Genomic DNA, 13,867 nt, shown 5'->3' with positions numbered 1-13,867 from the left:
AGAGCGAGGAGAAGTCTGTGGTGTCTCCATTATTAAACAAAAGCAGCCTGAGCAGTCTTACTTTTGGAGACTCTCTGACTCTGATTTTGCATTTTGCTTCTCTGTCTGGCAGCACTGTGTGTGTGTGTGTGTGTGTATGTGTATGTGTGTGTGTGTGTGTGTGTGTGTGTGTGTGTGTTTGTGTGTTTGTGTGTGTGTGTGTATGTGTGTGTGTGTGTGTGTGTGTGTGTGTGTGTGTGTGTGTGTGTGTGTGTGTGTGTGTGTGTGCTCTCCTCCAGGCAGACCACCTTGGGTAGAAGCAGGGGCGGATTTAGGACTGAAGAAGATCCGGGGCTTAACACACACACACACTCGCACGCGCACACACACACACACACGCGCACTCACGCGCTCGCACACACACACGTGACACGCACTAGTCAACATCATATATATTTGTCTTGTACCACATAATTTTTAATCTGAAGCTACATATTAAGCATTTTCAGGGCAGAGTATTATTGTTCCTGTTAGTGTTTAGTGTGAGATGATAGTAAATATTCCCTTTCTTTCTCCAACAACTTTACCTGATAGTAAGCTAACTTTAGGAAAACCAGCAGCACAACAAATATTTTAAAATAAGACTCACAAACCTGAGTCAACACCAGTCTCATCAAAGCTGGGGTTCTGTCGTTGTACTTTTTGTCTAAAAAACGTCCTTATGTCCATCTTCACTCATGCGTTTCAGGCAGAGAGTAGAAGAAGCCGGCTGCTGAAGGGCTTCTTCTTCTTCAGTGGTGGAGGCTCAGGCAGGCTGTATACAAACTACTGCCAGCTGCTCCCTTTCTGTTGGACTTTGGTACTGCATGTTACTTCCGCGATTTAGATCCGGGGCTTTTCATAAAACATCCGGGGCTTCAGCCCAAGTAGCCGGGCCTAATGCCGCCCCTGGGTAGAAGGCTGAAAAGACGTTTGGTTGAGTGCAGGAGAATCCAAATCTACCCAAAGAGAACACTCCAAACCCAGTCCAGGCGGAGTGGAGCCAATGCTAGAGTGAAAGCGCCATTTGAGTCTCTAACTCTGTGTCTCAGTTTCTCTTTTGGTCCATCTCTCTCTACCCCTCTCTATTATCTGTCTCTCTCTCTACCCCTCTCTATTATCTGTCTCTCTCTCTCTACCCCTCTCCACACCCCTTGTGTGTGTGTTTGTCTCCCTGTCTGTTTGTTTCCCCTGTCTGTCTGTCATTATCTGCACCCTCCCTCCCTAATAATTTACCTTTAAATTATATGTAGCTATGACAGATTAAATCCAGATGTGCATAAACCAATAAGATTATTGCACTGCTTAGTTCCATTGAGTAGGTTTATGCAAAAACGTCTTTGTTTCGAATCTGTGAAAAATTAGCTATAACCTGACGACTGCATATTAAATGACAAAAGCTGTCAAAAACCAGTAGTAGCAAACATAAAATCAACTGTTTTATTGACTTTTACTGTTTGTTTAAAGCACTTTCGTGCCATTAGTCGCCTTGACTGCCACATAATCGATTCAGATCTGACAAATCATGGCTCTGGGGGTTATTGAACTCTCATTTCTCAGGTGGCTAACACCAAAATGAACCCACAGGGATGTTTATCTTTCTCAGTCAATCCATCATGTTCATGTCAATAAACACTCACCAAACGCAAACTCTCCGTCATCAAACTTTAACAGAAAAAGGCTGTGTAGAAATCAGCAAAATGTGAAAAGATATTAAAACTCAGGGGAATAAATGGATTATGTAATAATTTTTAAAATCCAGAGATTATTGTTGAAAGACAAATACATAGAAGATCTACCTCTACTAACATGAGCATTTTAATGTTCAACATTTTGTGCTGAACAGCAGCATCACATATTTTATCAGACGCCATGTTCTAATATCACTTTAAACTATTAGAAAGTATCGGTAATATAATAGCTATGTTTGAAGTTATGACACATGATTCGTTCCACTGGCAATGAAAAAAGTTATTTTAAGTCTGTCATAAACAATTTTGTCTAGTTGGCATCATGAAACAAAAAATGTGTACGGAACTTTAGCTCGGCCTAAAGTCAGCAGTAGCTTGGGCTACTGCTAGCAGTAGCTCAGGCTAGCATTAGCAGTAGCTCGGGATAGCGTTAACAACAACAGGTTTCAGTAGATTTCTACCAAACTGGTTCATATTCAGGCAGTTGTACGCAGGTGATTTCATCCTGCTGCAATATGATCAAAGTCAAGAAATAATAAAAGGCCAGTTAGTACAATAGTTGCCCTAAGAAAACAATCACAAGATGATAACGGGGGAAGTAAAACTGCCCTTTTCAGTCTTGCTTAAATGAAATTCAACAGTTTTTTGGTTCCAGTTGACAAAATGTGGATAAAAAAATTGTTTTTTCAACTTTTGTGACTTATAAACGCTAAAAAAAAAACTTTTATTGTTTAAACATGTAGTTAACCTTTCCTGTTTTTCACATTTATCAAAACCAAAACATTAAAGCTGTTTTTCCTTTTATCTCATGGAGTCAGCGTGCTTCTTATCCTTACCTGCCTGCTACTATGCTACAAACACAAGGTCTTTCATTCATCTCACTGCACCATTACGCTCTGCTGTCTGGGTTAAAAATAGCCTCTCTCACTGTGTGCATGATTAGAATTACCAGCCATCACATTCATGCAAAGGAAGATCACAGCACTCCCTCCTCTTCGCTTACTCTACCTGACTTCTGAAAAAGGACAACACAAGTGTTGCTGTCATAAACAACACAAGGTGGGTCATATTTACGTCCTCCATCTTACACAAAGCCCCGCTGCTCATCAATCATCTTGATGTCTCTCCTTGTTCTCACTTTGCACCTGAGATAAATCAGAACATTATTTATTTAATCACATGCTTTACCTAAGGAGGCTGTCTGTCTTACAACCACGGCGCATTTAAGCCTCCAGGTTTACGTCACGTTTCAAAAGGTTTCATAAGAGGGCATAAATAAATTAAACTGGCTATGTCTCATGAGTTTTGTTCAGCCTTGAAAGATGCAGGTGAGTGCACCTGGCCTGCTATGACTGTTTCATCATGTCACCTTTAAACATGAGATGTGATGGAGTACGCCGTCCCAGTGGGTCAGGCGATGTGGAGCTCTGCCCAGGAGCTGACAGCCATAACTGATTGCAACACACCCAACTTCTCATCATCACTGGGTGATGCACAACCGTGCCACGTTGACCCAACGATGGATGTACAGAGTTGATGTATAAAACAAGTACACACACACACACACACACACACACACACACACACCAACTTTTATGGGACGAACACCAGAAAATCTCCTTACACAGGCATCAGAGTTCTTGACTTGACCTCCTTTGGCTCGTTTCAGCAACCGGATCCAGGTGGCCTTCATCAGCCACGCTGGTCATTCAGTGTCCTGAGCCACTGCTCCGCCCTACAACTGCTGCGATCACCTTTGCACCAGCGCTGCAGCTGCTACCTCTTTGGCTACAGGTACATTCAACGCTGTGGCTACATCTGCAGCTGGTTCCTCCTAGACCATGGCCGTAAATGCTACCTTCATCTCTGGATAAACAAACAGTCTCGGAGTCAGAGCTCCTTGATTTGATGCAGCTCCAATTGGTTCTGCTGCCGTCTGGAGAGCCAAAGCTCCAACTCCTGCTGCTGCTGCTTTCACCAAAGACGGGGAATCCACCGGAGCTCGCCGCCCAGCGCATAATCTCAGCAGCTCTCTCCCTCGGTCTGTCTCACATTCTCCTCGGTAATCGGAGTACTCAGTCTGCCGCTGCAGGTGCTGAGGCTGACTCCCAGGATGAGTCAGGTGGCCGTGATGCTCCTCAACTCCTCCATCAAGCTCTCACTCAGCCTCTTTTCGGATCCTCTCTGTGATCCTCTCTGTGAGGAGGTTTATCCGCGAGAGTCCCGGTGTGGCCGCATTTGACCGACTCTCCTCCTGATGATAATGAAGCTGCTGCTGCTGCAAGCTCTCTCTTTCTCACTCAGCCTGTCGGTGCGTCTTTTCACCTTTCTCCTTTTCATAAGCTGCTCGGTGCTACTTCAGCGATTCTGCCTCTCTGCTCCTCCTCTCCTCTGTCACTCCTCTCTTCTTCTCTTTTTTTCTCAGTTACCCCTCACAGACAGTCCATCTGTCTCTGCAGTGATCATTTCTAGGCAGTGTGTGTGTGTTACATGAATAGCAGTCGTACATCCACAGTGCATATGCACTTTAATGACAGCTATAGTGGAAAAAAAACCAAAGCTAATGATATCAGCTGTTTGCAAATGTTTATGTGGCCTCTAAATCCTCAACATTCAGCCAGAATTTGTCACCACTGTTGCATCAATGCTTGCATTAGATCTCAAACTAAAGCATTTAACAACTTTTAGGTTGCTTTGGGTTTATCTTCCCTAGAATCACTGATTCATGACTCCAAAACAGAACAAATGAGAATTATTACTATAAGAAATGCTCCTTTTTTTCATCTAAACTAACTCGCGATGCTCATGTTACGCTGCTAATCTGATAATCATGAGTCGCTAATGTCAAGATTTTATCAAGACGCACAATCTTATTAACATCTCCTGACATGCAAGAAGGCTAGTGGAGAAAAATGAGACTTTAGCTTATTAGGTGAATTAGGATTTGACAAAAGATGAATAAGGATGGCAGGAGAGAATTTCTATTTGGAAAGCACAAAAGTGCCATGAGTCACGACAAACTGAATTCACTAACAAGAGCTTTGATTCCACAGTAATGGCTGCGCAATGGTCACATATGTTTTGATAGAGGGTGTTGACACTAGCGTCCAGAGCTCTCAGGGCAGGACACAGATGCTCCAAACGTGAAGATGCAGAGCTCAGAAAGGAGGCTGGTAATACTGACACAAACTCACAGTGACAGAAAAAGCCCCGAGCGGCCAGACACAACCGACCTCTTGACCCGACAGCACAGTGTCGCCCACTCAGAACCCACTATTAGTAATCCAACAGTGAAATTATGCCATTTAGATCAGTGAGAAGATGCCTTCTCCTCACTGACAATCATAGCTCTGTTCAAAATAGCTGGAATTCAGTGTCCAGCTAAATAAATATCAGCAAATGTGATTCTATGAAATCAAACATTCAGCTCAGAGTATTAGCGTGGCTGAATGAAACCCTGCAGAACAGCTGAAGACCGAAAAAGACCACAACAGTTATTGGTATTATAGCATCAACATCTACAAAAAAGTAGACAGCATAGTCCACTTTTTTAGAGTGTGTGCTTGTGTGTGTGTGTGTGTGTGTGTGTGTGTGTGTGTGTGTGTGTGTGTGTGTGTGTGTGTGTGTGTGTGTGTGTGTGTGTGTGCTCGTACATATCAAAGTGGACTGTTGCCATCTGAAAAGGCTACTATCTCTCAACAAAATGCAAAATTATTGGTAATGCAAAGGGTAAAAAGGTCCTTAAAATGCTTTTTTTATTGGAAACTATTCTTTAAGTCTTTATATAGCAAAATAAACTTTGTTGGGGCTCATAATGGCCCAGGAGCCATGATAAATAGCAAACACAATGCTGTCAGATATGTCGCATCAAACCACTATCTGGCACCTGGCATTGACTGATAGTGTCAATATTCTTGGTACTTATATTCCTGATATTCCTGGAGTGTGAATGGTTCTTTTGGTGTGTTTCCACTGTCGGAATTTCAGGGTAATTTCTGAGAAGCTAGGTCCTCTTAGCTGCTGTGTCTCCATATAAATTGTATGTAGACACAACAAAGTGAGTGATGTCACTGATCACTGCCAAAAAACATCCATAGTAACTTTAAAATTGTATCAAAATATGGCATCTTTTAATCCATTCGAAGGACCTGCGGTGTTAAATGACCGCCGTTTTTACGCTGCTCTATTAGACAACAAAGCCTCATGAATTATGTCGTTATTGGGGTATTTCCTACTAAGTTACAGCCAATGAGCGTGAGTTAACCAAAAGTTCTACACAGTGACTATGAAGACTTTCGAGTGCCCCTGTTCAGGTGCTCAGAAAGGTCTTCAGGAAACTGGCCCAGTAAATGGCTCATTTAGCTGGCCCGGCGAAGTGGAGACACACACACGCCGGGAAGATCTGGGAAAATTACCCTGAAACTTCTGATAGTAGAAACAAATCTATAGAGGTTTTCCTCTTGTCCAAAATGGACGATAGCAGTAGCTCGGGCTAGCAATAGCGGTTAAACTTACCGCGACCATACAGCCAATGCTGAAGTTGGTTGAGACATGCTAACATAACGTGATGTGTTTAAGCTTATGAAGCATTTGAACAAACTTTCTCAGCGGCCAGTACAACATTACTAAAGCAGGTCAGAGGCTTTTTGGTATGCTACATTAGACACACCAAGCTGTTTATGGCCAACAAGGTAAATTAATTCTGGTGCACTTTTAATTAACCATAGTTTATGAAATGAGAAATTTGGGAGATTCTTTTTTTAAAGAGCAAGTCACCCCCAAATCAACCTTCTTCTCTCTGATAAACTATATGAATGCATGTGTAATCGTGCTGCAGACTTGTGTAGTCAATAGTTTTGCACTTTAGTGCATTTTAGTTAAAATTGTAATTTTCTGCCTAAAACTGTCAGTGCTGTGCAGTTGTCAGGTAAAAACTCTGCACTGCATTTGAATTTAATTCTGCCATTGTTATTGGCTAAGAGGTACCCTAGCTGATACCATATGATGTCACAATATCGTTGTGAGCCTGTGTGTGTGTGTATTTGTTAGCGGCTCCGCCCTCTCGGTCTGCTAGGCAACAGCATTTGTTGCATTTTTCAAACATGAAGTGGGAGTTGAGTAAGAATCTGGTAGGGATGACTTGCTCTTTAAGATGCAGCAATGCACTTTTGGTCTTTGGCTAGCTGTCAGCTCCTCAGTCTTGCTGCGCACTATTTCTTCAAACCGAGGCCATTCAATTTTTAATTTTTGCATAGGTAAAATAAAGCAAACCTTGAAACACCTTTTGCCCCACCACTCACACAGCAGACTTTCACAACTACAAGTAAAAGGGTCAGATCCAGATTGGATCCTTTCATAACAGTGATGTGTGAAGAGGAAAGAGAGATGAAGGAGGATTTAAAAGGCCAGTGAACCTTTGGTCTCCACCATCTTTATTGATTTGTTAAGCAGAGGTCCCACCACGACCTCTACGGAGTGCAATGGGATAGTGGTCATTACATTAGAACGTATACCGTAAATCAAAACGGTAAAAGCCAGAGTGAAAAAAGTGAGTGTGTCAGCTGGTGTTGCCTCTATTATCTGACAGAATTCTTTTACTGTGCAGTGCCTGAAATGGTTAAGCACCAGAAAATCTGTCCCCAGCAAAAAGCTTCAATTTTTAACCACTGCTACTTTTTCTTTGTAAAAATACACTTTAAAATAAATGGGGATCTGCAGACATGCAGAAAATAAAGGTGCGCTAAAATGCACCCACATCTAAGCACTCACATCTACACTGGTGTCCCTCGTCTTTATAGTACCAAATGTACTCTCCTCTTTTACAGTGTGCACTTCATTTCATGTTTTCTTTTCACCCATCTCCTTTCTACGCACACACCCCTCCCATTCTGCTTCATTCATCCCTCTTCTCTCCCAGTATTCCCAGTAGCTTTGGCTTGCACGACACAGTGGTTACGCGCAAGCTTTGGAGGAGCGTTGCACATTTAGCCAATGACGTATTTTCTCAAATCCCACTTGATTTTGTTCTGCTGCTTGTTCAGTAGTTTGGTATTTTATTTACTTCACCAACAAGATTCATGCTTGTCATACAAACACCAATTGTTAGTACTGACATTTTGAGACGTAAATAACTAAATTTACATCAATCAGAAACTCACATTTGGTTAACTGGCAACGTTTTTAAAGGGTCAGTAATAATTGATCATTTGTTGCAACCTTAAAATGTAAAAATAAACCTTTCATTCTGCATCCTGGCTGAAGAAAGTAGATTTGTGCTCTGGCTGAGAGGCAGTAGCTGACTGCAGCAAGCTGACAATGGGCTGAGCGAGTGTGCAAGCAGTTTCTGACTTGGCGTGACTCATTCCTGGCTAGAACTAAAGCATTTTTATCCCTTAGCCATCTGTCCATCACTGCCACACCAGTCAATGGAACACAAAGTCAACGAAATCACAAACAGTGTCTCCTTCGTTAAAAAAAAGGGACAATAGCAGCAGACACGACAGCCAAGTGGAAGAGACGGGAGACGGGATGCAAGAACTTAAAGAACAGAGTATCAGGACCAAGAACGTGAAAGGGAAACAGACTGGCAGCACATCTGTTACATAAAACAATACAGGAGTGGTGATTCCTTTAAGGAACCTCTTTAAGGAGTCAAGGTGACACTGACAGGCTGTAGAAAATTAACTGCTTACCCAGTACTTTATAAATGAACAGATAAAATAATTAAATCTCACCAGGCTGTCAATCACTCAACAGGGTCCCAGCGAGAAGCAATCCATAAAGGAAAGCTAGAAACCTTAAAAATGTACTAGAAAGAGCTGAGTGCTGATTGGCCAGTTTACACAATTGTCTCTGTGATACTGCCTGAAGCTATAACTGTTATCTGTTTGTGTGTGTCAGTAGATGGTGTGTGTGCGTGCGCAAATAAGGAACAAAATGAGTGGCTTTATCTGGTATTCGTTCATGCTTTAGATATTCCAAGTACATCCTGGAACATGAAATGTGTGCTTCAACAATCTCCTTTGTTGCTTTCCTCTTGCCCAACAAGGATGTTAGCAGTAGCTTGTGCTAGCATTAGCTGTAGCTTTGGCAAGCATTAGCAGTAGATTTGGCATAGCATTGGCAGTAGCTTGAGATAGGATTAGCAGTAGGTTGGGCTAGCATTAGCAGTAGGGGATAGCATTAGCAGTAGCTTGGGATAGCATTAGCAGTAGCTTGGGCTAGCATTAGCAGTGGGTTTGGTATAGCACTAGCAGTAGCTTGGGATGTAATTAGCAGTAGCCTGCATAAAGGTTGGTTTATGCTTGACGCGTCCGCGAGGTCCGCACGGCAAAATTGCCTAATTTTAACCACGCCCCTCCACCGCGCCTCCGCACGGCCCAAAATTTCCGCAACACGCACCTAGGAAAATTTCTAACCACGCGGACGGTCGGACGCGGAAAAACATGGCGGACCGGCAAGAACTAGTATGGCAGAGGTTCGTAAATACAGACATTTGTATGATTCAGCTCTCAAAGATCACCGTGATCAATGTGTTGTTAATAATTCTTGGAGAGAAATAGCTCGCACTGTCGCAAAAGACGAGAACGCTGTTAAAAATGCTGAAATGCCATGTTGTAAACAGTAATTTCTACTTCTACTATGGTGTAGTGTTGGATGCATGCCGTAGAGCTCCATGCTACCCCGTTCAGTTTGGGAGAATATTGGCTCACCGCAGAGACAAGCCGCATGAACCATAAACGCTGCGAGTTGTGAAGCACGGTCCATCCGCGAGCCGCATCACCAAGCGGAAAGTAAATGCGTCAAGCATTAACCAAGCTTTAGCACTAGCTTGGGCTAACATTTTTCTGCAATAGCATAACCGCTACTGACCAACGTTTATATATTGCTGTTGTTGAAGTGGGTTGGGACATGCCACTTTAATGTGGAGTCTCTAAGATTATGATGTGTTACACCAGCTTTTCTCAGAACAAACCATTTGTCATTAGAGTCATTTATTCATTACACAACAATATTAATTTACACAGGAAAGCAGGTTATAGACCCCACAGCCCTTTTGGTATCCTATATTTGACATGCTAAGCTGCCTGTACTCAACAACTAGATAAACGTTCCTTTAAATCAGGCGTGGGGAACCCTGGTTCTCGAGGGCCGGTATCCTGCAAGTTTTTGCCTCAACACTTCTGATTTGGTGGTTGAGTCACATGTTCTGCAGCTCACCAGGCTCTGCAGAAGCCTGTTAATCACCTGCTGATTGAAATCAGGTGTGATGATGCAGGGTTGAAACTAAAATATGCTGGATAGTGGCCCTTGATGGACCAGAGTCCCCCACCTCTGCTTTAAATTCTAGGACACCTTTAAATAAAAAGATGGAGGAGGACATAAACTGGATCTTTAATTGTAAATAAAAAAAGACCAAGAAATGTACAACATTCTATACCATTATATATTATATACTCTATGCTATTTTTATGGCATTGTTGGACACAAATATGAGTTTGTAATGTGTCTAAATATGCCATAAACTATTGATTTTTTTTCACAATTTAATTTTTGACAATAGTTCTTTTGTCCAAATGGAGCCACCAGACATTTCTGCAGAACTTCCCAAAGACCCTGAACATTTAGGGGACAATGTGAGGTTAAAATACATGAAAAAATGTTTTTGTTAGGAACAACTGGAGCAACAGAACACTGGAGCCACTACACATGGAAGATCTGCCCTCTACTCAGCTTCTCCCTGCATCAAAAGAGTGATTTGTCTTTCTTCTGCAAAAAGTAAGGTGCTATATTTGCTACTGTTTATTAATTAGTTTCTAAGAAGCAATAAAAACAAAAAACTGCAATAAATTAAACTAAATTAATGAACATGCATAAATAAAGATTCCATTTAGGAAGTTTATTGCTTAGACTTAGCCTGGCAAGCCCTCCTATTTATGTAAATATAAAGTGGCCATGAGCCATTGAAATGACCTAATCGTGGGGCAGAAACTGTATCTGCACCCAATTGGACAACGCTAGGACCAATCAACGCAGCAAGCATTGTAACGTATTCATTGCTTTTGAAATCAGTCAACAGGGTAGTCCTTCATACACCATAAAACAGAATAAAATACATAATTTTCTAAGTAAAGGACTTAAGTACTACTATCTGCTCATCTCAAAGAAAATCCCAAGTCTAAATTTTCCAAAGTTGGTGTCAAAGCCGTTTCAAACAAGCTTCATTCCTGAACCAACGCCATCATTGTAGTTTTTCTTTGTCAACAAACAGAGCGCTGATTGGCAAGACACAAAACTGTTTAGAGCCAATGGTAGAGCTGCTGAAAGATAGAGCGTGGCTAGATCGACCTGCAAAGCAACATCTATTGCTCCTTGTTACAGACGCTGTCTGTTTTGTGGCCACAAGATGGCCTCGGTGCTCCTCCTGATCTCCTGGCTCCAGCTGAGCCAGGTGTCGCACATTATCCAATCAGGGAGCTTCCTTTAAAAGGCAGCTCCCTCTGTCATTCGAAGAGGGAAGCTTAGCAGAGGCCTGAGTGTTAAAGCTGGTGTTCCTCTTTTCCCTCCTAGAGCTGACTTATTTAGTCTCGTTGTGCAACCTGTGTGGTTTGGTTATTTCTTCCTAGTTCAGAGCTCGTTTTTTCGTCTTCTTTAGAATTCTCGTTAAAGAGTTCAGCTCACCCTTTTGGTGGAGTTTTTGTGTTTATTATTACTCGTTAAAGAGTTCAGCTCACCCTTCTGGTGGAGCTTTTTGTGTTTAACTCATTCCCTTAGTTTCCTGGTTTAGTCCCGGCGTTTTGTGTTTATTAATATTATTGTTCTTTGCCCAGTCCTGGATGGTCCTTGTGTTTTGTATCATCATTAATTCCCCAGTGTGGACGTCCTTTTGGTTTTGTATTCATTTTTCCTTTGCCTGCATAAAGCAGTGTTTTTAGTTAATAAACTCCTCTAAGAGAGTAAATCTTGGTTTGGTCTGGTTTTACACACATTTTTCTTTACGCCCTCAAACCATCATCTCCTAGACGAGCTGGGGGTCGTAAAAGAGTGGGGGCTCGTCCGGGATATTTTTGTCATATTGTACATTTATTCCCGGTTTACCATCTTTTTGTGTTTCTGGACTAACCTTGTTTCCTCTCTTGGAGGTGGAGCGGACGTCACCATGGCAACCTTTGACTTGCGGGCTTTTGTGGAGGCTCCCTCGCGCCGGCTGCTGGAGCGTTGCAGAAAAGCCGACCTGCTGGAAGTAGCTGCCCACTTCGATCTGGTTGTCCCGAAATCGCTCCCGAAAGACGCTCTACGGAAGTTCGTTGTGGACTATTTGGAGGCTCACGAGATCCTTCCGCCTCCTCCTGAGACCGGCTCACGCCCTTCATCGCCTCCGGTGGCTCCAGAAAAAGAGGTCAAGCCAAAAGAATCCTCTTCTGGCTCATCGTCACCAGATCGGAGTCCTTCGACTTCTCCACTCAGTGGAGCTCGCCTGAAGCTCCGGCTCGCTCGCCTGCGCATGGAGGCTGATGAACGCGCTCTCGAACGGCGGTTACGCCATGAAATGGATTTAAAAAGACTGGACGCTGAAACTCAGCTTAAGATGCTCGAGATCGAGCTACGCAACAAAAAGCCCGTTCCTGACGCGGCATGGACTTCTTCTCAAGAACCTGATGACTCGTCTACCTCCCGTGCGGGGTTTCGCCCAGATCCAGTGACACCTGCCAGTTCGCCGTTGCAAACGACACCGTTTGATGTCAGCAAATGCATTACGCTGCTGCCCCAGTTCCGGGAGACAGAAGTGGACGGCTACTTCCTTGCCTTTGAGCGGATCGCTGCGACGCTGCAGTGGCCTCGCGAGGTCTGGCCTCTCCTCTTGACTTGCAGGTTAACAGGTAAGGCCCTTCAGGTGGTATCCGCTCTGTCTCCAACAGACGGTGCAGATTACGACAAGGTAAAGTCAGCCGTACTCACAGCGTATGAACTAGTTCCTGAAGCCTACAGACAGCGCTTCAGATTCGAGAAACCTAAGTTAAATCAGTCCTATGTTGAGTATGCTCACATGAAGTCTGTGTTGTTTGAGAAATGGTGTTCTGCTTCGCATATTTCCACTTTGTCTGATCTAAAGGAGCTCATTTTAATAGAAGAGTTCAAACGACATCTGCCTGAAAAACTGGTTCTTTATTTGAACGAACAGAAAGTGAATTCTTTCTCTGAAGCTGCTCTCCTCGCCGATGAGTTCTCCCTCACTCACCGGGTCAGAGAGACTCGTACTGACGCGAACCGTGTATTCAGACCCAGTGTAAGATTAACTCCGTCCTCGAATTCTGAAAAACCCGAATGTTTTTACTGCCATAAACGTGGCCACGTCATCCGTGACTGTTATTCTCTGAAACTAAAGAACCGTAGAACCGGAAGTTCTCCAAATAAGGACCGACCTGAAATAGCTTGCTGTAACAAAACTCACGCTGAAAAGCCCAGTCCCTGCTTTAAGCCATTCCTTTCGGAGGGTTTTGTGTCTCTTCCGGGTTCTGAAGCTGACAATAAAGTTGTTATCTTGAGAGACACAGGAGCTTCCCTGACTTTAATAAAAAGAAGTTTGCTGCCCTTTTCTGAAGATAGCCAAGCCGGCTATTCGGTGATGCTGCAAGGCATCGAGATGGGAGGTGTCTCGGCCGAAATGCACCACATTAAATTGACCTGTCCCTTAGTCTCGGGTGATTTTCTGGTTGGTGTGTTGGACGAACTCCCTACAAAGGGAGTTGATTTAATATTAGGAAATGATGCAGCTGGAGGTTTGGTTGTACCTCTGCCTGAACTCATTTTAGAACCCGAAGTTCATGATGAAGCCCCTCTGCCTGCTTGTGTGCTAACTAGAGCTCAAGCTAAAAAGGATCCGGAGATAACTCTCCGTGATTCTGTGTTGCATCCTTTCTTGGCAGACGACAACTCCGTTGCAGATACCACTGCTGTTATGAAGCCCCAGGTTGCTGTTAACTTCCCAATCAGCTATGATGCTTTGGTCGCAGCTCAGAGAATGGACAAACTCCTTGTTTTGCACTCGCTGCTGATAACTCTACTCCTGTCACTGACATTCCTTTTTCTTGAACCCCAGTCTGTCCCCAGGTTTTACTCTTTCTTAGAAATCTTGTGTTGTGCACCGATCCTGGCTG

At 43.3% G+C, this 13,867-nt stretch overlaps 1 protein-coding gene across 8 annotated transcripts in view; it reads right to left on the bottom strand.

Annotated features, from left to right (window-relative positions):
- cacnb2a (calcium channel, voltage-dependent, beta 2a) overlaps positions 1-13,867 on the bottom strand; it is a 107,157-nt gene that overhangs the window by 36,395 nt on the left and 56,895 nt on the right. The window contains exon 1 of one of the 8 annotated variants that reach the window (XM_015954651.3): positions 3,334-10,328. The exons of 6 other annotated variants lie outside the window; for them this stretch is intronic. In XM_015954651.3, coding sequence (XP_015810137.3) covers positions 3,334-3,402 — 69 coding nt within the window. In that variant the 5' untranslated portion in view covers positions 3,403-10,328. Of the gene's footprint in view, positions 1-3,333; positions 10,329-13,867 lie in introns of those variants that run through there. One more of the 8 variants, XM_015954653.3, reaches the window with a different exon arrangement.

The sequence above is a fragment of the Nothobranchius furzeri genome, chromosome 7, assembly GCF_043380555.1.
Source record: "Nothobranchius furzeri strain GRZ-AD chromosome 7, NfurGRZ-RIMD1, whole genome shotgun sequence".
Lineage (NCBI taxonomy): Eukaryota > Metazoa > Chordata > Actinopteri > Cyprinodontiformes > Nothobranchiidae > Nothobranchius > Nothobranchius furzeri.
Note: the sequence above shows the minus strand (reverse complement) of the source record. Positions and strands in the feature narration are given on the sequence as shown.